This window comes from Tursiops truncatus, chromosome 9 (assembly GCF_011762595.2).
Source record: "Tursiops truncatus isolate mTurTru1 chromosome 9, mTurTru1.mat.Y, whole genome shotgun sequence".
In the NCBI taxonomy this organism is placed as follows: domain Eukaryota; kingdom Metazoa; phylum Chordata; class Mammalia; order Artiodactyla; family Delphinidae; genus Tursiops; species Tursiops truncatus.
The window spans coordinates 61,345,996-61,371,061 of NC_047042.1; the positions used below are offsets into that span (position 1 = coordinate 61,345,996).

General features: G+C 44.1%; 1 protein-coding gene and 1 long non-coding RNA gene across 2 annotated transcripts in view; both read right to left on the reverse strand.

The window, feature by feature from the left end:
• PDE1C (phosphodiesterase 1C) overlaps positions 1-25,066 on the reverse strand; it is a 600,432-nt gene that overhangs the window by 487,186 nt on the left and 88,180 nt on the right. The window contains exon 4 of the mRNA XM_073809803.1: positions 8,560-8,646. Coding sequence (XP_073665904.1) covers positions 8,560-8,646 — 87 coding nt within the window. The remainder of the gene's footprint in view (positions 1-8,559; positions 8,647-25,066) is intronic.
• LOC117313603 (uncharacterized) lies at positions 69-3,970 on the reverse strand. Its single transcript, XR_004528152.2, has 3 exons — positions 3,687-3,970; positions 1,963-2,228; positions 69-1,855 (listed from the first exon to the last, which is right to left on the reverse strand). It is a non-coding gene; the product is annotated as an uncharacterized lncRNA (long non-coding RNA).

Sequence of the window (25,066 nt, forward strand, 5' to 3'; positions counted from 1 at the left end):
TCCCCTCTGTCTCCTCACCTAAACAGCCACTAAGTCCTGACAGAACTACCACCTAAATGTCTGGCATCCACCCACCCCTCTCCATGCTCCCCCTCCCCAGTCCATGCTACACTGTCTCTCACGTGAACTGTCACAACAGCCTCCTAACCCTGCAAGCTGCTGACATTCTTGCTCCAAGCCTTTGTCTAACCAGCAGCCAAGATGACCTTTTTAAACAAAAATTTAGTCCTGTCCTTTCTCTGCCTAAAACACTTCAGAGACTCCCCATCACTCTAGAAAAACTCTCAGAACAAAGTAAAACCTCTTAGAATAAACTAACAATAAACACTTAAAAGTTAGTTAAGGGCTTCCCTGGTGGCAGTGGTTGAGAGTCCGCCAGCCGATGCAGGGGACACGGGTTCGTGCCCCAGTCCGGGAAGATCCCACTTGCCACGGAGCGGCTGGGCCCGTGAGCCGTGGCCACCGAGCCTGCGCGTCCGGAGCCTGTGCTCCGCAACGGGAGAGGCCACAACAGTGAGAGGCCCGCGTACCGCAAAAAAAAAAAAAAAAAAAAAAAAGTTAGTTAAAACAAACAACAAAAAAAAAAACCCCACCTCCTTACCTTGGCTCATAAGGCCCTACAGAATCTTGGGGGGAACTGGGAGTGGTCCAGGGGAGAGCGTGGCAAATTCAAGTTCTGCTTTTCAGGAACTTTCTGGAATTTTTTTTCAAATATTTTCGATATGCTGTTAGCTGAATCCACAGATGCAGAACCGTGGAAACAGAAGACGAACTGTATTCCTGGCCTGCTGAAATGGCAGCAGAGCAAAATCTGGTGGACAGATGAAGGTTTCAAGCAAAGAAATGCCAGTTCAGCAATTGGGAGTGGTAAGAGCACGGGACAGAGAGAGACCAGGCCGTGACAGAATCTGCTACATTGCGCTCATCTGATTTGCTTTGTATAAAGAAGACTCGAACTACAGTTGCAGAGAACAAGCCAGAGAATGGGCATTCGGATGTTTCATTTTTCATGCACACTTTGGCAGGTAGAGAGTGCATGTGAGGGGCAAGAGGATTGTGATGGCTAATTTTATGTCAACTGGGCCAGGCCATGGTACCCAGGTGTGTGGTCAAACATTCTGGATGTTTTGTGAACATCTGGGGTGGGGGGTGGGGCGATGACATTAACATGTAAATCAGTGGACTCTGAGGAAAGCTGATTACACTCCATAATGTAGGTGAGCCTCATCCAATCAGTTGAAGATCTTACTACAAAAAAGCCTGACCTCCCCCCAGCAAGAAGGAATTCTACCAACAGACAGCCTTTGCACTCAAACTGCAACTCTTCCCTGGGCCTCCAGCCTGTCAATCTACCCTGCAAATTTTGGACTTGCCAAGCCTCTACAATCACATGAGCCAACTCCTTAAAATAAACCAACCTCTCTCTGGAGAGACAGATAGATAGACAGACAGACAGGTTGATAGACAGACAGATGGGTGCATCCTGTTGGTTCTGTTTCTCTAATACAAAGGTAATAAGAAGGAATTTGGAGAAGATGGGAAATGGATACTAGTGGCCATCAAGCAGCTTGAGAGGACCCAGGAATCAGAGAACCTGCAGGGATTATATTCTGCACCTCAAGGCAGGTCTGAATGCCAAGGAAAAGTCATAGATGTCCCGGTGTGTTTGAGCCGTAATTTCTTCTGGCTGCAACTATCTCTGACCTTTATTTAGCATGCCATAATATTACTCAGTACCTTTGGGTCATCCAAGTATGCCTCACACTAGTATCCACTGCTCAGTAAAGATGAGGCACCGATGCTTCAATACTGTTCACGGCAGCGGTTCTCAACAACAACAGCATGCTGAAATCACCTGTGGAGTGAGTCGATCATATAGACATCAGGGCTCACCGAAAGAGATTCTGATTCACTGGTCTGAATGGGGATGGGAGGCTAAGCATTGGTATTCTTTAAGCTCACCAGATGATTCTAGGGAGAAGCCAAGGATCAGAACCACTGCCAGTTTGCAACATTCATCCCAAATACTCCTGGTCTACTTCCATCCTGATGTTCCTATCTGGCTCCTGGCCCGAAGCCCTGCTTTCCTCGCAAACCCCACCGTATGCCATTGGCGATGTATTTGGCTTTCCTGCTTGACTGCTGACATTCTCTCAAGGGCTTTGCTTAGACGTATCAACTCTTCTCAGTTCAGATTTCCTTGAGAGGAGTCTGACATTCTGTGCTTCCTGAGGACCAAAAGAAAAACACACTCATATTTACTGAACTAATATTCATGTGCCAAATCCTGTATTAGTTTGTGTAGCTAATTTCTATAACAACTCTCCAAAGTCTCAGTGGCCTGACACCACTTAAAGGTTTATTTCTTGCTCATTACAAAGCCCTATATGCAGAGGGCAGGGAGAGATTGAAGAAAGAGGCAGACCACTCCAGACTGGTGGGTGGCAGGTTTAATAAACAAGGGAACTTTCTTACCAGGCCTGTCTTGGGCGGCCGCGAATGAGTAAGTTTCCGCACACACCCGCCGAATCTTAAAAGTTTATGTAGAGGACTCAGCTGGGTTCAGTCACATATACCATCCAGAGAGTCTCAACACCACATTTCTATCTTAAGGCTGTATCCTTAGAGAAGCTTCTGAAAATGCCGAAGGCAAGGGGCCAAGGACAGGGGAGGTGGTGGGGAGCCTCCAGTTGCCTGGGTCCAGCTCACAGGTCAACCAGTGGTCACATCTCCTCGATGACCTCCCCCAAAAGCCTGGAAGAAAACACATATCCCTTCTTCCTACATTCCATTAGCCAGAAATTAGTCATATGGCCCCATCAAACTGCAAGAGGGGCTCCAGGAAATGAAATTAGGAAAGAAAAGAGGGTTTGGTACACATGTGGATCCATTTGAAACCCTACCCTCTTCACCGTTTTGACCAAATTTCCAATTCACCAGGTGCAGACATAGGACACCTGTCTGCCAAGGGCTGAGGGAAAAATCTGCCCCCAAATCACAGCTGTAACCTTTCGGTCTGAAGTTGAAAAATGTACCTGAGCCTACCGCCATGATATATAAATTAAAGCTTTGCCCCAGAAAGAACACCTCTTTTTCATGTGGCCTGATGTTGGTATTATCACTTCCAGAAGGTTTAAGGGTATAGACAATTTCAATAGTACACTATAGCTCTGGCTTTAGTAAGCAAGCCAAAAGAATAATTCATTAGTAGTAGTTGAATATTACATCATCTTATATAAGGACATACGATTTTTTCCTTTCTGTAAATAGAAAACATAAATATATAGAAATACAAAAATGTCCGTATGTTATGAGGCAAGGGGCAAAACAGAGAGAAACTCGGTGAAGAATCTTCTGTAGGCCAGCAAAATCTGCCACATCCAAGATGTCTGACGGGGCTCTGGGGAATAGGGATTAGAAAAAATACAGAGCAGCCAGGGTTACAACTTGCACAGCAACAGGTCCCAGATGGATAACTGTTAAAGGTAGAGTCAGCACGCACCTGCACTTGCACATGGGGAAGGGAGCATGGTTTCTTAGGGGTCTAACATAGTGGCCTTAGGGATCTAACAGCCACCATGTGCCAGGCTCTGTGCTAAGTATTTTACACATGCATCTCATTTCAAGCCCTCCAATAACAAAGAATGGAGTTATGGTGTTAGATTTAGTTCGAAAATCTTTCTTACTGTGGTTCTGAAATCCCTGGAGAAGGTAACTCCTCTCAGTGGCAACCTTGCAACAGAATCATCAAGAGCACCAAGAACACTGGAAACAAAGAGAACAGACAGGCAGCTCAGAAGGGGATTTCTGACACCAGAGTGGATCCAGCTATTTGTTGGAATGACTTGTAGTAGAGAGTTTCTCCCCCATCTGTTGTTCACTAGCAGCTAAATTCATCCAGGACTTTGTTCCAGCTTAGTGATTCACTTCAAACAGAATTAACAAACATGTCCCTTATCACCAGCAAACACACACCCACACAGATATACACAGCTAGCTACACACACACACACACACACACACACACACACACACACACACACCACCCACACTTTGTGTCCTGGATGTGGTCTCTGCTGCTGATGATAATGATAAGGATGCTGGGGTTTTGGAGAAAATGTCACAGAAAAACATAGTTGGTGAGAGTAAAAAACTATATTTAAGAAAAAGAGCAAAGTAGGATACAATATGGTCACAACTATGTAAAAACTGCACTTCAGAAAGACGGGGAGAAAACACCCCAAAATGGTGATAGTGATTACAGTCTAGTGCTGGAGTTACAGGTAACCTGGTTACCCAGAGGCAACAAGTTCAGGCTTATCCTCCCGCCCAGGAAACTTGGTAGAATTTAGTTTCTTCTTTTATGTGTCCTCCAAATTTTTTTTTTTTTTTTTTTTTTTTTTTTTTTTTTTTTTTGCGGTACGCGGGCCTCTCACTGCTGTGGCCTCTCCCGCTGCGGAGCACAGGCTCCGGACGCGCAGGCTCAGTGGCCACGGCTCACGGGCCCAGCCGCTCCGCGGCATGTGGGATCTTCCCGGACCGGGGCACGAACCCGTGTCCCCTGCATCGGCAGGCAGACTCTCAACCACTGCGCCACCAGGGAAGCCCCCCTCCAAATTTTTTACTCTGCCCATTATTAGAAAAAAAGAAAAACATTTAAAAAGTCAGTTGTCGGGAATTCCCTGGAGGTCCAGTGGTTAGGACTCAGCACTTTCACTGCATTGGCCTGGGTTCGATCCCTGGTCGGGGAACTAAGATCCCGCAAGCCTCAAGGAGCAGTCAAAAAAATAAAACAATAATAAAATAAATAAAAAGTCAGTTGTCAATGCAAACATGGGTCTCTGAATTATTTCCTGTATTTGTCCTGTTTTAAAAATTTTATGATTTAAAAAATATATTCAAGTAAATTATCCTGAGCCAGATCAATGACCCGTGCCTAGACTGTAAGCTTCGTGAGGGCTGTGTGTGTTTTGTTCACTGATGTAGTCCAAATACCTAGAACAACCTTGGCACTGAGTAGGCAGTCAATAAATACTTGTTGAATGAATATTCTGGTTCTGACAGTAGCTTTAAGAAGAAATATGGAAATTAACATGCCAGCCTTCTCAGTCAAGGATGTGCTCTAACCAGCCTCCATGAATCAGGATAAATGGTCCACCTTTACCACCAACTGCATAAAGGAGAATTCGTATTCATTGTCTAAAAACTCTTGGGCTCCTCTTCTCAGGAGAGATTTCATACTTCCATCATACCAGGACTTAATGGGAAAGTCCTGCTACCGCATTATCAGTGACACCTTATTTACTGGTACTTTACAAAATATTAGGCATGTTCACCATACAAGGCAACCTGGTACAAAAAGAAAGAGATTGTAGTCTTGTGTAGTGGAAATTCTAAATTACGATCTTAAATTATAAAAACCTTCATGGGTGGGGAAAGCACAAAGTCTCTACATTGACAAGATGACTGAAATCTCAGAATCACAAGCACATTTTTCCAGATGTTGATCATGCTGCCGCCCAAAAACTCTACCAGAGAATCAGACAGTCTGTATTATCATGACAAAAGAAAGCAGTTATGTTGGCAGCAGGTGGGAGTATTAACGATTTAATGCTGAGCTGTTTTTGTCAGGTATTTAAGTTACCAAAAGGCATTTTTTCTAATTGTGATAAATTCTTACACACACATTTGGCAACTGAATTTCTAACAAAATGCCTCTCAGGCCAACAAAGGGCATTTGAGAGAATGGAAGCAATTTGGTTTCCTCTTTTCACGAGTTGCCTCTTGACTTAATTAATCTCCCTGTGATTTTGAAGATATCCTCCAAACCACGAAGCACTGTCACTGACACATGGCCTGCATTCAGCGAATGGTTACGGGATTGACTCAAAATGTGTGACAACTGAAGCAAATCACAAGAAAATTGAATTGTTGAAGTATGCTGGAAATCAAGACCACTTGTTGGAGATAAGAAGTGAAAAAGGGTAAAAATGAGGTGTTAACTCAGTGATTAAATTGAAAGAAGAGTCAGTGGGTCCTCATTTTCAACTCCTGTTTGTCGAGGTCCTCACTGTGGTCCAACCACTGTGACAGACCCTTTCATCTCCAGAAAGAATCTTAGCCCTCACAACAATTCCCATGTTGCACATTAAGAAACTGAGGCCAGGTGCAGCAAGGTGGATGTGACATCTAAATGGGGACCAATCTGACTTCTCCCCAGACCTCCATCCACCATGCTAGGCTGCCTGTCTTCATCTTCTCAGAGGGTGCGAAGTTCCAGACACTCCCATCTGTGGGCCCTTCCACCCATTCTTACTTTTTCAACCTCTCCCTTGTTTAATCAAGTCCAAAGAAATACATAAGCAGAGAGGAGACAGGTGCCAGTTAGAGGCCACAGAGTAGGCCCTATTCCTTTCCCATCTCCCACCTGGAATACAGAACTGCGCCCCTGAGCTGTCCTTGAGGTTTCTGTCCCTGGGAGAGGAGCCCTTAGCCACCTCCAAGCCTCCCCCCCAGCCCATCCTCCAAGTACCTTATGTGGGCCTGTTTCCCATCCACAATACTGGCCAGGCCCCGGCCGCACTGACCACCTTCAGCTTCCTGCCACACAAGGGGAAGTGAGAAAACCCAAGCGTCATGAAGATGACTCACCTAAAGTCAGCAGTCCCTTAGGACTTAGCAGGACTGCAGACCTGCCTCCCTGATTGATACCCAGATGGACCCTGGAAACCACTTAACAGGGACTCTCCTGGGAAGATGGGAGGGAGATCTAGTTGCCTCAAAGGAGTGGCAAGGAGAGAGGAAGGGGAGAAAATACCAACAGTACCCAGGGGCCCAGTGTCCAAGCTCCACAATCTATCTGCCAGGCTCATCGTCCCTGCCTTCAGGCAGCTCACTGTCTAGGGGGACAAAGTGAACAAATGATAACTGAACATGAAGCATAGACAGAGGGACGTCCAGGAGGTGGGGGGAGCCCAGCATGGGGCCATTAGTCCAGCCCACAATTTCCTGGAGGAGATAACGTCCACACCAGTCTCTTTTTTTTGAGATAAGAGTGATAAAAAGACATGAGCAAAAATGATAAGGTTTCGGTTTGTCTTTTTTTTTTTATAACAATATTGGTGTCATTTTCACCCTAACCATACTCATTTTCATCCTCCCTCACTCATGTTAATGCAGTAAAACATCAACGATGAACAGCACAAGTTCCGAAGCTGACCTGCCAAGGTCAAATCCTGGTGCTGCTCTTACTGGCTGTATGCCCTTGGGCTTTGCCTCAGTTTCCTTATATGACGGCTGTGAGGACTAAATGACTTAACACGTGAAAGGTGCTTAGAGCGGTATCTAGCACAAAGTAACCACTCAACAAACATCAGCTGCTGCTATCATGTCATTGTTACTTTGTTTTCACACCTTATGCATTTCGGTGCACTTCTGCACAGTAGTAACCTGTGAAGGGTAGGAAGTCATAGGTAAAGTAACAGGGTCAGAGAGGGAAACAGGTTGTCCTAACAACTAGTTAGCGCAGTTCCGGAACCAGAACTTCTGAGAGCCCATGTTATTTCTAACGCTTCACAACACTTTATAAAATTGTTTTAAAACCCTGAACTCTTAACACAACATTGTAAATCAACTATACTTCAATAAAAATGTTTTTAAAAACCCTGAGCTCTTAGATGAAAGTTCCTTTAAAAGCCTTAATTTTCACATAAACAGGAGGGAAATGGCACTAGGAGACAATGTGACTGTCAACATTCAACAGATTGGAGGACCCCACACCTAGGGTTAATTTGGGAATACTTAGAATCCAAACCAAATGTCCTTCTGAGTGTGATAAAAATCCCTGCAAAGTCTCACGGGGTTCCTCTGTCCAACATCCCCCAAACTGCCACAGCCCACAGCACCAGGAACCTCACTTTGGAAAACACAGGCTCTCCTCTCCCTCCCCTGCCCAGGTCCTTATGGCGCCGTCCACACAGCTGCACTTACCGCCAGCACCGCTGGGGGGCGCCTGTGTGCTGGCAGGACTCCGAGCACAATTTCGGGCTGTCCCTGGTCTCTTCTCACCGGGACGAAGGGACCCCCCTCCCCGCGACTTAACTGGCAGAAGTGATCAGGGGGAAGGGCGGTGAGCACAGGAGCAGGAGTAAAGGCGAGAAATCATGAAGTGATTAGCCATGAGGATGCTAAGATGGACCACATTTGCTTGGATATTTTTCCATGGGGAGAGACAGCGTGGAGTCCTGCCTTTTGCGTGGCCAAGAGACCTGCAGGAAGCGCTACATTGCTGCTTTGGTAAACGCTTAGGAAACTCCCGAAAGACGCGGCCGGTTCAGTGAGAAGGGCTGATGACTAAGGTTCAGAAGAGGTGGATTCAAACCTAGCTTCTCCATGGCTGGAAAAAAAGCATTAGCACTCTGAGTTCCGATTTTTCCATCATTTCATTGAAACTGATAAGTACTGGCCACTTCTGTGTTCCCTTAAGCTGTTGTAAGAGCTGAGGAAAGAAGAGTGTTTGGAGGATTCTGAACCAAGTCAGTTGCGCACAGGGGGGCTGACCTTGCTCTCCTGCATCTTCGAGTTTCTCCTTGGTTTCCCCCGGGCTGTTCCACTCTTCTTCCACGGTTGTCCTCCTGGCTCCTGACTCTATCCGCAAAGAAAAGAAACATGCCCTGTCAGCCACCTGAAGGTAACCAGAGGAGCCCATCCTCGCTGACCTCTCTGGGGTGTCTGCTGCAGTTGACTAGCTCTTCTGCCGTCACTTTTGACTTTGGGTCTTCCTGCACTCCCATGCCCAGCTCCCTCCTGGCTGGCCTTTGACCCTCCTCTGCACCCTAAACACTGGTGTTCTGTTCCAGACCCTTTTTCTCTTCTCACTCTCCAAGTGACGGCATCCACCCCCTCGGGTGCTATTGACTCCTAATCTCTTCAGCCAGCACAGGAAGGGACTGAGCCATCTGGGCAATGGGCAAACCAACCCTGGAAAGGGATCAGCTGGAAAAGTGAGAGAAGCTTCCTCCAGACACTTGGGACGATCCCCACAAACCATTCTGGAGCAGGCAAATATATTCCTGCATCTTGACAGCACTGGTCCAGAGGAGACGGGAATAGGAACACAGGACAAACTTCAGTATAGAATATCACTTGCTGCAACTCTGTGAGTAGTTATAATGACTCCCATCTTTCAAGTGGAAAAATAAACTCAGAGAGGTTGAGTAATATGCTCAAGGTCACGGAGCTCATAGAGGCAAGTCAGGGTTTGAACATGGGTCTTCAACAGGTCTAGCGCACTTTCTTCCTCTCCGCAGCCACCCCTCTGAATACGAAGCCTGGAAAGTTAAGTCCAGTCTAAAGTGAAAATACTCCTACAGAAATTTTTCTTAAGATGGTGTTTAACTGCACATATTTTACGATGACAAAGCATTTTCACTGTTTTCTATAGTTTTTATGCCTCCTGAGCATAGATAAATAAAACATAATTATACATTTTATTATCCCAAAATCCTAATGAACAGGGTGGGTAAAAGACCATACAGAATGCCATGGCCCTGGACACAGAGCAAAGCTTCCCTGCCCACAACCCAGCCAACTTGTGATTTTAAGTCAATTCTATAATAATTTTAGCATTTTAATAATTTTAGCATTTTAAAAATGATAATTTCCCAAACAGTTAATCTTCAACCTGCTAATTGGCAGATTACTGACAGGCTCTTGTCTGTAGTGACATGCTGTAAAATTCACAAATTTGGGGTGTCACTGAGACTACACAATGTATAATATATTTTGAGAATGACAATTGCTTGTGTGCTGTGAATTTCAAGTATCATGCTTGTCACAAATAGCACAGATTCTGTAAGAATGGAACGGGGTTTTCTTGTCCGATGCCTCTTCAGACCCGTCTGCTACTTTTTTCCGTTCCTCTTTGTTAATGGATTTGCTTTCTTGATGGAAGAGAAGAAAAAGGTGGAGTTGAAGGTAGTATGCAAGTAATTGTTCTAGAAATATTGTCACTCTTGTACGTGCCTGCCCTCCAAGAGCAAACACACACAAACATGTACACCCATAGTCCTGTACACATTCACACAATAGATGTTTCATCTGGATGTTCATTTTCACATATCTTTGTCAATTTAAATATGTTTAAGGAAAATCCTACCATTCATAAGACACTTTCTGGGAGAAAAAAAACTTTGAAATGTGAGGAAAGAAGCATTTCTTGAGCACCTACTAAGCCACTGGGGCTCTGCCTCATACTGTCACTGCAGAGCTCCATCTCACTGAAACCCACACCTCCAGCCAGGTAGGTGTCATAATCTCCGTTTACAGAAGACAAAAGTGAAGCTCAAAATAAAAGGTGCATCACAGGTCCTAGATCACTCACTGCAAAGTGACAGAGTCCTCATTCAAACCAGATCTGTCTTGCCTCAGAGGCTATGAATTTTGGAGTGGGGGAAAGACGAAGGGTAAATTTCACAACAGTCCTCATCCCTTTGCTCTGATCTACTCCTAGCAGCTGAAGAACAATTACTCAATGACAAAGGAATAAAAACCTCAAAGAGAATTATGTCAACCTCAATCACTGTGCAGGTCCTAAAAAAGGCAAATTAATACCCCTCCCTTCTGTGGGGAAGCAGCCTTTCTTTTAACACAATCACGGGGCAGAGCCATGCATTATTAGTTAGCTTGGCTTTGATTTGCCAAGAGACAGCACAGGTGAGTTCTGAAAGGAAAAATAATTCACAAACGGCAAAGTGACAATGCATGTGAGAATGGAAAGGGTCAAGGGGTCACAATCTCTCAGTCATTGTAAAATTACTTTTGGATGCTGTGGAAAAGTCACCATCTTATGTTAATTTCTCCAGAATGCATAAAACTGATGCTCCAGAGTTACAGGACATTCCTGACTTCCTGCTTTCCCTTCAAGTGCATTGTTCAATAATTAAAATCTATTATATTCCTAAAGCAAAACACTTGGTAACACCTCAGCAGACACTGGGGAGGAGAGAAGTGAAATTTTGATAGCAGTTCTGCTACTAACTTGAGATGAAATCAGCTTAATGCTAATTATTTTTCACATTCAGTTTCTATATTTACCAAATGGCCTAACTTTTGGAGTGCCAACTGAATTAACCATTAACTTTCCCCAGCTATCCACACTCAACCAACCCTTCAAGCCCTATTTCAAACCCCATCAGTTGTTCAAATCCCCTTACTACAGCCCACAAGGATCACTCCCTTCTCTACCTCTATTTGTACTTTTGCTCATACAATTAGTGTTTAATATACATATTAAATGTATTAAGTGTGTACCATACAACATGTGCCAGACAATAGATGGGAATTGAAAACAGAATGATTACTAATAATAGCTGAATTCACTGAATGCTTACTAAGGGCAGATATTGTTCTAGGTGCTTTTGTGTACATGAAATTATTTAGCCCTTGCAAATCTGACCAATTATACAGATGAAGTAAACTGAGTTACTTAATAACGTGCTCAGGGTTACTCGGATCATAAGTGATAGAACCAGAATTTGCACCCAGACAGCCTGGCTCTATAGTCCTGGCAATTAATCACTACTCTACGGCTGCCTATTCCAGGCCCACATTCCAGGAGATCACAGTTGAATGAAAGACACACATAGAATCAGAAGATGACACAAAAGTGTGATATGATTGAACACACCAAGGAAGAGGGGCAACACAAACTGGGAGAGTCTAGTAGGAATGTGTCAGGAAGGTACAGGAGGGCGGTACCTTCCAGGCATTTTTAACAGTTTAGTAATTGACACTACACCTAGATCCAAATTTCTCCCAGGCTGAGTAGGGTTGTATAATATCCTAAAAACTAATCTTGCCTGGGCTTATAAAGAGTGGCCGGTAAAACAGTTCTCCTGGGCAGAAATGGCCACAGCCGAGAGGATGGGGTGGGGGGTAGTGCTGATTTGTATTTGCAGGTTTTCTTTGCCAATTACTACGGGGTAAATACTTCCACCGCAGCAGATTTCAAGCTACCAACCAAACGTCACTGAACTCATTTGGGATGAGATGTGTACATTTGGGTCTCGTGAGCCGATCTGCACTGGCACCAGCACACCACTGTGTGAAGTTCCTGTAGTGAGTGTCAGAAACTGAGGGAGTGGAGAACTAGGTGGGTGGGGAAATACCACCCCCGAGGGAGACAGGCCGAGGGCACTCGGGAGGGAGGGAACACGTGCTCAATCTCTAGAAGGCTGCAGCAGCCAGGAGGGTACTCGAAAGTTAAAGCCCCCAAAGTAAACTGGGGGCAAATGAGGATAAAAAACCACAGAAACAAGTCAAGGAGGCAAAAGGAAAATAGTACCACCAGAAAAGAGACTCTAGGTGAACACTAATGCCCAGTCAGAAGAAGAAACACTGAGTTCAGGCAGGCATACCCTTCAGGCAACATCCAACCGGGCCTTGAAGACAAAGCAGAGAATCCAGAGTGCCTTCGCTGTTAGCTCCCCTCCTAACCCATCCAACCCCCTCCCAGTGCCTCCTCTGGGCTCTCAGAGCATCCTGTGCTGACCTCCGCTACAACCTTTTCCACAACACACTGTAATTACCCAGGTAGATGTCTCCCACTAGGCTGGGAGCTCCTGAAGGCATATAGCACATGATGTTGGCAAGCCAGTGCGCCAAATGGGGCCCACCACTTGCTTTTAAAGGGTATGCAGGGACTTCCCTGGTGGCACAGTGGTTAAGAATCCACCTGTAAATGCAGGGGACATGGGTTCGAGCCCTGGTCCGGGAAGATCCCACATGTCGTGGAGCAACTAAGCTCGGGCACCACAACTACTGAGCCTGCATGCCACAACTAATGAAGCCCATGCGCCTAGAGCCCGTGCTCCGCAACAAGAGAAGCCACCGCAATGAGAAGGCCGTGCACCACAACGAAGAGTAGCCCCCGCTCGCCGCAACTAGAGAAAACCCGCGCACAGCAACGAAGACCCAACTCAGCCAAAAATAAATAAATAAATAAGGTTTTAAAAATAAATAAATAAATGAAGGGTATGCAAGCCAAGAATGGTTTTTACAACTTTAAATGGTTGGGAAAAGAAAAATAATATTTTATGATACGTGTAAATTATGTTAAATTCAAATTTCAGTATCCATAAACAAAGTTTTATTGAAACACAGCCATGCTCCTTCATTAATGTATTATCTATAGCTGCTTACATACTACCATATGGCCCACAAAACCTAAAATGCTTACTCTCTGGTCCTTTACAGAAAAAGTTTGCCAACTCTCAGCACGTAGATGCCACAAGAAAGGAAACATTGAACAAATGTTTGATTAATAATTATTTGACCCTAGATGCATTCCCAGCCATTCTTTTCTTTTTTTTTTTTTTTTTTGCTGTACGCGGGCCTCTCACCACTGCAGCCTCTCCCGCCGCAGAGCACAGGCTCCGGACGCGCAGGCCCAGCGGCCACGGCTCACGGGCCCAGCCGCTCCGCGGCATGTGGGATCTTCCCGGAGCAGGGCACAAATCCGCGTCCCCCGCATCAGCAGGCGGACTCCCAACCACTGCGCCACCAGGGAAGCCCCCCAGCCATTCTTAATGTCATAACTATCTAGACTTTCCTGGTTGGAGGACCCCACTCACCCTAGCAACTAGCTTTGTTTTCCAGCTCCTGCAAGCACTTTGCTCCTAGTGAGAACCCAATCAAATCTTCCCAGATTGGTTGGGTCCAGTCTGTCTATGTAAGTATTTCCAAGTTTGTAGTTCTATGGAATTTAACTAGAAGTTCCATTTAAAAAAAAAAAGGATTCCACAACTAAATAAGCTTAATAAATGTTGAGTTAAACATGCTTCTTTAGTGCAGAATCCCACAAAGCCTTTACGATGCTGACGTTCCCTGTGAAACTCCAAGGAACACTTACCAAACTCTTTGCCCATGAAATCGTTTTGCTGAGAACTGTTGCTCAGAATCCACTTTGGGAATCTGATTCTAAAGGAAGTAGGGATCTGACAAATATATTGCCATCAAGGCTACATGGAGAGCGCATTGTTCTGACCTAACTTATTTGGCTTAACCATGACCACCACTCCCACTTCTTGGCTGTGGGTAGCATAATCTCCATGGCAGCTTCAGCCTGCATCACTCTGGAGGGAGCAGCCATTGCTCCACTCCCAGCATGGCCACTGCCTGAAGACCTCATTACCACTGTCACTTGCAGTGCTAACTTCCCCCACTCCTACAAGGCTTTGCTGAGATATCACCTTCTCAGCAAGGCCACCTTATTTAAAACCACACTCTCGGACTTCCCTGGTGGCGCAGTGGTTAAGAATCCACCTGCCAATGCAGGGGACACAGGTTTGAGCCCTGGTCCGGGAAGATTCCACATGCCGTGGAGCGACTAAGCCCGTGTGCCACAACTACTGAGCCTGCGCTCTAGAGCCCGCGAGCCACAACTACTGAGCCTGCGTGCCTAGAGCCCATGCTCCGCAACAAGAGAAGCCACCGCAATGAGAAGCCCCCGCAATGAGAAGCCCGCACACCGCAACAAAGAATGGCCCCCACTCACTGCAACTAGAGAAAGCCTGTGTGCAGCAAGGAAGACCCAACGCAGCCAAAAAATAATTAATTAATTAATTTAATTTAATTAAAAAAAAACAAAAGACCACACTCTCCCCCCGACCCAAGACTCTGGATTTTTCCTTACCCTAAAACTTGTTTTTCCCCCAACACTTATTTCCTTCTAACAAATTATGTAATTTAGTTATTTACTATGTAAGTTCCATGAGGCAGAGACTTCTTATCTGATTTGTCACCAGCATGTCCCAAGCACCTAGAGGAGTGCCTGGCACATGGCAGGCTCTCAATAACTATTTGTTGAAGTAATGACTGAATGAATAAATGGTTATAGCCACTGATTTCCCCCTCCGTGTTTTACCCACTGGCTTTTTTTTTTTTTGAGGTGTCCACATATCTAATATTTTCTTTAATTTTTATTGGAGTAGAGTTGATTTACAATGTTGTGTTAGTTTCAGGTGTACAGCAAAGTGAATCTGTTATACATATACATATATCCACTTTTTTTTAGATTCTTTTCCCATATAGGCCATGACAGAGTATTGAGTAGAATTCCCTGTGATATACAGTAGGTCCTTATTACTTATCTATTTTATATATAGTAATGTGTATATGACAATCCCAATCTCCCAATTTATCCCTCCCTGCCCCACTTTCCCCTGGTAACCATAAGTTTGTTTTCTACATCTGTGCCTCTATTTGTTTTATAAATAAGTCCATTTGTACCATTTTTTTAGATTCCACATATAAGCTATATCATATATTTGTCTTTCTCTGTCTGACTCACTTCACTCAGTATGACAATCTCTAGGTCCATCCATGTTGCTGAAAATGGCATTATTTAGTTCTTTGTTCATGGCTGAGTAATATTCCATAGTATATATGTACCACATCTTCTTTATCCATTCCTCTGTTGATGGACATTTAGGTTTCTTCCATGTCCTGGCTATTGTAAACAGTGCTGCAATGAACATTGGGGTGCATGTATCTTTTCGAATGAGAGTTTTCTCCAGATATATGCCCAGGAGTGGGATTGCTGGATCATATGGTAGCTCTATTTTTAGTTTTTTGGGGGTTTTTTGGTTTGTTTGTTTGTTTTTTGTGGTACGTGGGCCTCTCACTGTCGTGGCCTCTCCTGTTGTGGAGCACAGGCTCCGGACGCGCAGGCTCAGCGGCCATGGCTCACGGGCCCAGCCGCTCCGCGGCATGTGGGATCATCCTGGACCAGGGCACGAACCCATGTCCCCTGCATCAGCAGGCGGACTCTCAACCACTGTGCCACCAGGGAAGCCCTATTTTTAGTTTTTTTAAGGAACCTCATACTGTTCTCCATAGTGGCTGTACCAATTTACATTCCTACCAACAGTGTAGGAGAGTTCCCTCTTCTCCACACTCTCTCCAGCATGTATTGTTTGTAGATTTTTTGATGATGGCCATTCTGAACGGTGTGTACCCACTGGCTTTGTACCCAGGATCTAAGAGGTAAAGGGAGGGGCCAGATTGTACAATGGTAAGAAAGTTTGCTTTCACTCTGAGATGGGGAAACATTGGAAAGTTTTGACCACAAGAGGGAGATATTAATGTGACAGCATTCTTAGCCAAGCTGCTGGGAAGTGATTGCAATAATTCAGACTAGAGAGATGGTGGCTTGGATCGGGGTGGAGGAGTGGAGGTGGGGAGGAGTGGTGAGATTCTATTATAACTTAAAGGAGGAGGCAGCTGGATTTGCTGGCAGGGCAGGTGTGGTCTGAGAGGGAAAAAAGGAGTCAAGGATGATGCCAAACTTTCTGACCTGAGCAACTGGAAAGGTGGAATTGCCAAAAACTGAAATGGAAAAACTGCAGGTGAAGTAGGTTTGGGGGAAGAAGGGCGGGCAGGCTCCCACTGCATTCAGAATAAACCCAAACACATAACCACAGCCTCCAAGTGCCTGCATGATCTGGCTTCTATCCACCTGTCCGCTTCACCTCACGCCAACCACACTCCCCGTCTTTCGCCGTGCCCCGTCTCCTTCGCTGCCTGGAACATGCAAAGCTCTGTCCCAGTTGAGGGGCTCTGCGTACGTTGTCCTCTCTGCCTGGAACACAGCCCCACTCTCCATCCCCCACCCCACCTTCTTGCTTTAATCCTTCAGGTCTCAACTTACAAGTCGCCTCCTTAGATGGGAACTCTTACCTGACTTCCCTATCAAGAGTATATTTCCTCTGCAGCACCTACACATCTACACATCTTATTTCTTTATTTATTTGACCACATTCTGTCTTCTCCACCAGCTTATGAGGTCCAAGGCAGCAAGGACGTGACTCTCTTGTTCACTACTGCATACCCAGTACCTGGCACATAATAAGAACTCAATAAATTTTTATCAGCTGGTTGGTTTAAAAATAGTATCCCTGTCTGGGGGGAATCTAAGCTAAGCAGGCATTTCTCACTGAGGCAAATAGAGAGAGCAAAATGTTCTGAGATCATCGGAAGAGAAGCATCATTCATTCATCACCTTAGCCACTGTTTACTACGCACCTACTACGAATGGAATAAGCCTCTTGTACTCTGCAACAGAAACCACACTCATGTTCCCTCTTAATGCTGATGAGCTTTCAATCCAGTATGTATGGCCTTGAGGTGCCCTGGGCCTGCTGCTCCCTGCTTTGACCACTTTACATAGGTTCACCCTTGCTTCAGAAGTGCAGCAGCATTTAAATTAACTTGCCCGGTGTTTTAACTCAGAAAGTTTGGGGGGAAGGGGGTTCTGATAATAATGCTAATAAATTATCTCTTACAAAATGTGGGACGCAGATGAGAAAAATAATAACCATCCATACTTCTACTACCCAGGAAAAATCAGCAGGTCTCTTCCAAGTCTTCGTTTTTTCTTTTTTCCTTTACTGTCAGCGTTACTCAAAAGGCTCACAAGAGCACATGTCCAGAACTGCTGAATAAAGTAGGGCATTTGGGAGGTTCTAATTATTCAGGCCTGTGCTAGGAGTGGAGGGAATTAAAGTTCTCTACGCCCATAACTGGTGGGAATTAATTGGGAATGAACTGAAGATAGATTATTAAAAGCGTCAGGGTTTGGGCCTGTTTCCAGCTCATTTGCTCAAATCAGCTTCTACACCTTGCCTTTGTCTCCCCATCAAGGATGCCAAGGAGGCTGGCAGTACCTTGCAGTATAGCAATTCGGCAAATACTGTCCTAGAATCAGGAGTAAATGCAGTTATCTCCCAGAACAACCAAATAGATTCAGTAAGCCATATCAGACCATCTTTCCCAGAAGATGGGAGACTCTGTTTGGAAAAAGAATCATCTCATACAGGACACCTAGTCATACTAGCTACAGTGCTGGACACCTTCCACAACTTACTTAATCTTCACAATGGCCCTGGAGATAAGAATTAGCTCCACTTTACAGATGAGGACATTGAGACTCAGCAAGGTAGGTGAATGTCTGGGGTCCCACTTGACAAGTGGCTTGATCAAGCTAGAACGCAGCTCTCTCTGGCTCCAAGGCCTTGTTGAGCTACACTGATAGACTTAGCCTTGCTGTGAACTGTGGGAATACAAGGAGAACCTTTCCTGTGTTGGATTTAAAATTGCTCATGAATCCACAGTGCTGAGTACAGACTATCTAAAGGGAACTGGGGAAAACGTCAAATTAATTGAGATCATCACGGGGTGAGATTCCTACTTAATAGACTAACTACACACTGGGGACACGGCCTCAATACAGCCAGAATTTCAAACTGCAGCCTTGTCTCTTTCAGGGGATGCATTTGGGTATCTAGCTCCCTGCCACCACCTTTGATGAAAGTGAGTTCAGTAATCCACATTCGGGTAAGGAGCTGAGCCACTGAGAGATGGGTGAGGCCCATTTTGGAGCCCCAGGTCATGATGTGTTCCACTCTGGACCTCAGTTCCAGAGGAAGAGGTCAGAGGCATAGCATGGGAACAAGATCGACACCACCCCCCAAGCTTGTTTTGCCCCCAAAACAGAAGTGCACTGTGTTCCCTAGAAACACTGTGGGTGGGAAGGGAGTTAGGGCCAAAGAGCCAGGAACTGCATCTGATGACTAAGGGGAGTTTTCCAACTAAAACAATTAAGCAAGGACATTGGTGCCTTGGGAATATTTTCCTATTTCTGGTCTTACTGGGACCTCAGCCTTCCTTCAGCTTGCGCACTTTGCCTCCTCTTTGAACACTGAAGTTAGGTATGTTGCTTTTCTTTCAAATACAGGACAGGTGGCCTCGGGGGTAGTGAGAACTGCATCCCTTGAAGTATCCAGAAGAGGCTGGATAACCACCTGAAAGGGGCACTGGGGACTTGATTCAGATTTGACATGAGGTGTTCATTCAATCTCTCATGTTCAAATGCAACAGCTATTGAGCTGCACTGGTGTACAAAGTAGGTCTGATCCCTTCATGGAATTGACAGGTCAGTGGAGAAGACAGACATGAAAACAAAGGCAGAAAGAAACATGTAATTACCTATTGTGATAGAGGGAAAGAAGAGGGGCTATGAGGAATAATAACAGGGAGAATAAAGAACTTAAAGGAAGGTTCACTTTGTGTTTTAAAACAGTTCACTGCGGCAGTTGGAGGCCCATTTGGAAGCCATCTCATTGGCCTCTGGGAAGAGCGACATGCCTTGAACCAGGTGCTGGTGGTAGAAGCGGGGCACAGTGATCGAACTGGATGCATATTTTGGACATAGAATCGCCAGGACTTGGTGGGACTGGAGAGGTGAGGGCTTGGAGGAGAGGTGAGGAAACAGAGACGACACCCAAGTTCGGGACTGGACAAGAGCATCTGAAATTGTGAGTTTAGAATAATGCATAGATTCCCAGACAATGGGGCTTCAAAATCCAGATCAGTAGGCAAGAGGTGGGGCCAGCCTACCCCTTGGTAAAGCACAGAGCCACCAGGGACTAAAGGCATCGCTGCCTAAAATACCTTTCCCATGTCAGGGCTGAAAGGAGAAGCAAATGGGCTTTTATCCAGGGGCCCCAACCTCCTTTCTGTTCTTCTCCCCTCGGTACCACACCTTCCAGGATCCCAGGACTTTTCATGCTGCCTCTAGCTGCTACATTATCTGGGAGATATATATATATATATATATATATATATATACAGAGAATACCTGCAATCAATAAAAAAAACATAAACAACCCAATAGAAAATGGGCAAGAGATCTGAACAAGCATTTCACAAAAAAAGGATATCCAAGTTGCCAATAAACATATGAAAAGGTGCTCGACTTCATTAGTTATTAGAGAAACACAGACTAAAACCATAATGAGCCTACCCACTAAATGGCTAAGATGAAAAATACTAACAGTATCGATTTTTGGCAAAGATCCAGAGCAGCAAAATCTCTCATATATTATGAATGTGAATTTCAATTGGTACAACTACTTTGGAAGAAAGTGTTTGGCAGCATCTACTAAAGCTGAATATGTATGTAGTCCATAACCCAGCAATCCACTCCTAGGCATTTATCCAATGAAATATATATGTAATTGTATCAGAAGATATGTATGAGAATGTTTTTAGGGGCACTATTCATAATAGCAAAAAAGCGGGGAAAACTCAAGTGTCCATCCATAAGAGAATGGATAAAATAAATTGTGACTTATTCTGACAAAGTAAAGCTGTGTAGAAATGAAAGTGGATAAACAAATACTTCATGTAAGAGCATGGATGAATCTCACAAAATAACATTGAAAAATGAAACCAAATGCAAAATGTTCTATAATTCAACTTACAGGAAGTTCAAAAACGGGCAAAACTGGTGATAAAAGTCAGGAGAGTGGAAGCCTTTGGGGAGGGGGTGATGGTGATTAAGACTGGGTATGGGGGGGTTTCTCTGATGCTGGTAATGTTCTTTTTCTTAATCTGGGTGTCAGCTACACGGATGAGTCCATTTCATGAAAATCCATCAACCTGTACCTTGTGATCTGTCTACACTGAAACATATTTATGTTATACATCAAAAAAAATGTACTCTAAAAACATCTCGGAAGAGTGTTTGCCTATGTCTACCAGGGGCAATACAGCTGCAATAAATAACCAAAAGCATAGTCAAGGTAAACCAAGGTCATAGCCAATCAGTGCCAAGCACCAAGTTAAAAGAATGAGGATGAAAAAATAGTTAATAAATAGTAAAACCTCTTTATTTTCAAATATTAATTTTCTGAGCCTTGATGTACTGTTATTACAGCATTTGGCTGCCAACTTGTGTTCTGACTATAGGATTTGGCTGGGTTTTGGAGGTTTACAAAGGCATCATTCTATCCTTTTCAAGGTAGGCTTTTGCACCTGTGTATATGTACACACCCACTACCCACAAGGATATATACTGTACATAATGTAAGTTTGTGACTATAAAACAATGAGAATGATTCCCATAACCACCCACAAAATGAGTCTGAATATTTTATCATCACACCTGGTCTATGTGTGCATGCTCCTTGCCACTGAATGCCCATTAGAGAAGCCCAAAAACGATCTGAGGAGCTGTCCTGGTCACCAAAAAACTGTGCTGTGTAATGAAAAAGAACACATGCTTTGGAGCCCGCCACTTATCTATGTGCCTCTGGACAAGCGATTCAACCTCTTTGACTCAGTTTCTGCTCATATAAAATGGAGGAAATTCTACATAAATTGTGAGACTGGAGTGAGAATTAAATGAAATAATTTACAGGAAAGTGCCTGCCGTGTATTAAGCCCTTGACAAATGCTAGAGAGTTGCAGTAACATAGCAGATAGTTGAGCTTGCAATTCTACTCATTTTAAAGCAAACATATTAACATTCTCTATTTTCTCCACAACTTAATGAGGACAAAAGTTCAGGTCTTTTGAACTTGCTTCATAGACATTTTCAGAAAATGTTTAAGAACGTGCCAGGCCCTGTCATTTCAGAAAGAAAAGCAGACAAATACAAGGAGGAAAAGCACTGGAACCTTAAACTGGAATTCATGGAACAGACACCATTTCAGGTACACACACTTACACTAAAAATAAAATGAACCGGGCTTCCCTGGTGGCGCAGTGGTTGAGAGTCCGCCTGCCGATGCAGGGGACGTGTGTTCGTGCCCCGGTCTGGGAGGATCCCACGTGCCATGGAGCGGCTGGGCCCGTGAGCCGTGGCCGCTGGGCCTGCGCGTCCAGAGACTGTGCTCCGCAACAGGGGAGGCCACAGCGGTGAGAGGCCCGCGTACAGCAAAAATAAAATAAAATAAAATAAAATGAACCACCAATTAATGATTCAATGAAAAGAAGGTTCAAAATAAAAGTAAATTTACTCAAATTTCTTTCAGTAAAACTAAACTACCTACAGTGACAATACATAATTACTGAGAAAGAATAACTTCAATTGCAATGGTCTAAATAAAAGTCCTTAATTTGGGGGTAACTAAATATATAATATGTCCTTTAAAAATTTTTTCCTGACCTATATTTTTTCAACATAATTCCACTAACATTTTGACCACATCTGTGATTAGAAAATGAACTTAGTGAAGAGGAGAAGGGAGCCACAGTGAGTTTCCAGTGGCCACACACTAGCCAAGCCTTGTCAGTGAAAAGGTCCTGGGGCTGAAGAGCCAGCTGCATTGTTCCAAGATGACTATTTCAGTGGCAGAATTTTGCCCAAGCATTGCCGGTTTCGGTTCCTCAACAAGCCTCATTCAACAGGGTCACCTTTGAATCTGTCAGCTACCTAATACTCTTCCAATAAATGTATTTTATGCTTCAAAAATAAATAAATAAATAAAATGGTAAAAAAGAAGAAAATGAACTTACTTTACCTGAATACTAGGATATTAATTAAATAAAGAGTGGCATATTTGTATAATGGACATTAAAAATGTAACCATAAGAGTTGCGTTTTCAAAGACTATTTGATGATTTGGGAGAATGTCCATAAAATATTTCCAAACAGGGACTTCCCTGGTGGCGCAGTGGTTAAGAATCCGCCTGCCAATGCAGGGGACATGGGTTCGAGCCCTGGTCCGGGAAGATCCCACATGCCACGGAGCAACTAAGCCCGTGCACCACTACTGAGCCTGTGCTCTAGAGCCCACGAGCCACAACTACTGAAGCCTGTGCACCTAGAGCCCATGCTCCGCAACAAGAGAAGCCACTGCAATGAGAAGCCCGCGCACCACCACGAAGAGTAGCCCCGGCTCGCAGCAACTGGAGAAAGCCCGCGCGCAGCAACGAAGACCCAACGCAGCCAAAAATAAATAAATAAATAAAATTAAGTAAATAAATAAATATATATATTTCCAAACGGATAAAATAGATGCAATAAAATTGTATGTGTACACTGTAATTTCATTTTTGTGATACATACGTATGTTTGCATAGGCATAGAATAAAATTTTGGAAAGACGGCTATTTAATTGTTCCTGAGTTTTCTTTGAATGATCAGATTGTGAGGGATACATGTTTCTTTCTTTAAACTTTTGCCTTTTGCAAATGTTACACCATAAATATTTGTTGCTTTTATAATAACATAAGAAAATATTCTTCTTTTTAAAAATGACCTGTAATTGATTTTTACTTTTTTGGTGTTTTTTACATCTTGGCAGAGATCTAAGTGTAGGTTTGTAATAATCTCCCCTCCCCCATCATTGCTCTCTCCCTTACTACTTCTTTCATTTTGGCCATTCGTGTGAAACATTTAAGAACGTTATCATGAAATCTAAAGAAGGATAGCATCTGTTTGCCAGTGATTACATGGACGTATTCAAAATGGTATGCCTTAACCAGCATTTTATCAAATAGACTAAAAATTGACAGGTCCAAATCTCTTAAGGGGGCTATGTGGTGAACAGTAAACTCAAGTCTACAATCTGGCCTCCTCCTGGGTGTGTGCCTCTGGACAAGTCGTCCTACCACTCATAACCTCTGTTCCTTGCTTGGGCCCTAAGGGAATGCTTCTCCACCTCTAAGGCCCAGAGGACCCTGCAAGGCTGAGAGGGTGTCCAAGGGGTCTCAGCAAGGCTGGTGGCGTTTGGCCAAGGAGTTCTGTGTTAGTGTACTGGGGCAGCCATAACCAAGTACCACAGACTGGGAGGCTTAAACAACAGAAATTAATGTTCAAACAGTTCGGCAGGCTACAAGTCCTAGATCAAGATGTTGGCAGAACTGGTTTCTTCTGAGGCCTCTCTCTTTGGCTTGCAGATGGCCATCTCCTCCCTGGGTCTTCACATGGTCTTCCCTCTGTGTGTGTATGTCCTAATCGCCTCTTCTTAAAAGTCATACTGGATTGGGGTCCATCCATATAACCTCCTTTTACCTTAATTACTTCTTTAAATGCCTTATCTCCAAATACAGTCACATTCTAAGGTACTAGGGGCTAGGACTTCAACATTTGAATTCAGCTGGGGGGAGGGGGTGGAGGACAATTCAGCCCATAACACGCTTCTGTCAAAGAAACGAACATGGTGAGTAGACAGACTAGTTCTGATAGAAGCAGGAGAGTCCAATTAAAGGTATGATACAGAACTACCTGCAAATTTCCTGAAATATAAGTAGCGTTCCATTTTCTTCACAACCCTTTTACAGCAGGGCACTTCTTAACAAAGGTGCCCTCAGCATGGGGGATCTTTTGTATATTACCTAACAAGCAAACCGTTCAAACTGTCATGCCAGCCAACAGCTCATAGTTCAATTTTAGCAGCACCCCACTTCTATCCATTAGAGATTGTTTACACACTTATTTGAATATTTTACTGCATTTTGCCCTTATTATTGTCAAATAAAGGTGTAGACAATGGGAAAATGACATACTGGAACTATAGTGATTAGACACATTAAGTCTCATAACCTTACTACAGTTGACACAAAAATGGGAATTGTCATTTGAGCTTGAATCAGGGACTCTCTCAACTGGGAGTTCACTGAACTTAAGCTGATGTGTGTATATCTGTGACAGAAAAAGAAAAAAAGCTAAAGAACACAGATTAGGTTCTAAAACCAGATGATCCAAGATTGCACCTAGAAGACAAGATGTAACTTGGGAAGTGTATCTTAGCTCTCAGAGAACAGAGTTTCCCTTGTAGCATCCAAATACCTTATGCAGCCTTCATACGTTTAACATTTGTACAGTTTTTCAGGAACTGCCTATAGAAAAGAATTTTCCATAGCAAAGGAAATTTTCTACACAGAAGAGAATTCTCTACAGGAAAGTAGGAAACTACCTAATATAGTTCTTTGCTAACAGTATTTCAGTAAATTATATTAAACAACTCTGGTGAGCATGATTTATCAAGTACCAAGCCGCATCACTGAAGCATACTTTCTGCACAAGTTCTGAGTCACCCCTCCCTCCTCATCCCCAGACATTCATATTCCATGGATTCAGCTTTCATGATTCTTAACTATATCTCTTCCTTTCCACCCCAACTTTCCTAGCTCAGATATTTATCACCTCTTACTTAGAGAGATTCCTAAATGGGTTCCCTAACTCCAGTCTCCTCACCTCTAAACCTCTCATACTCCA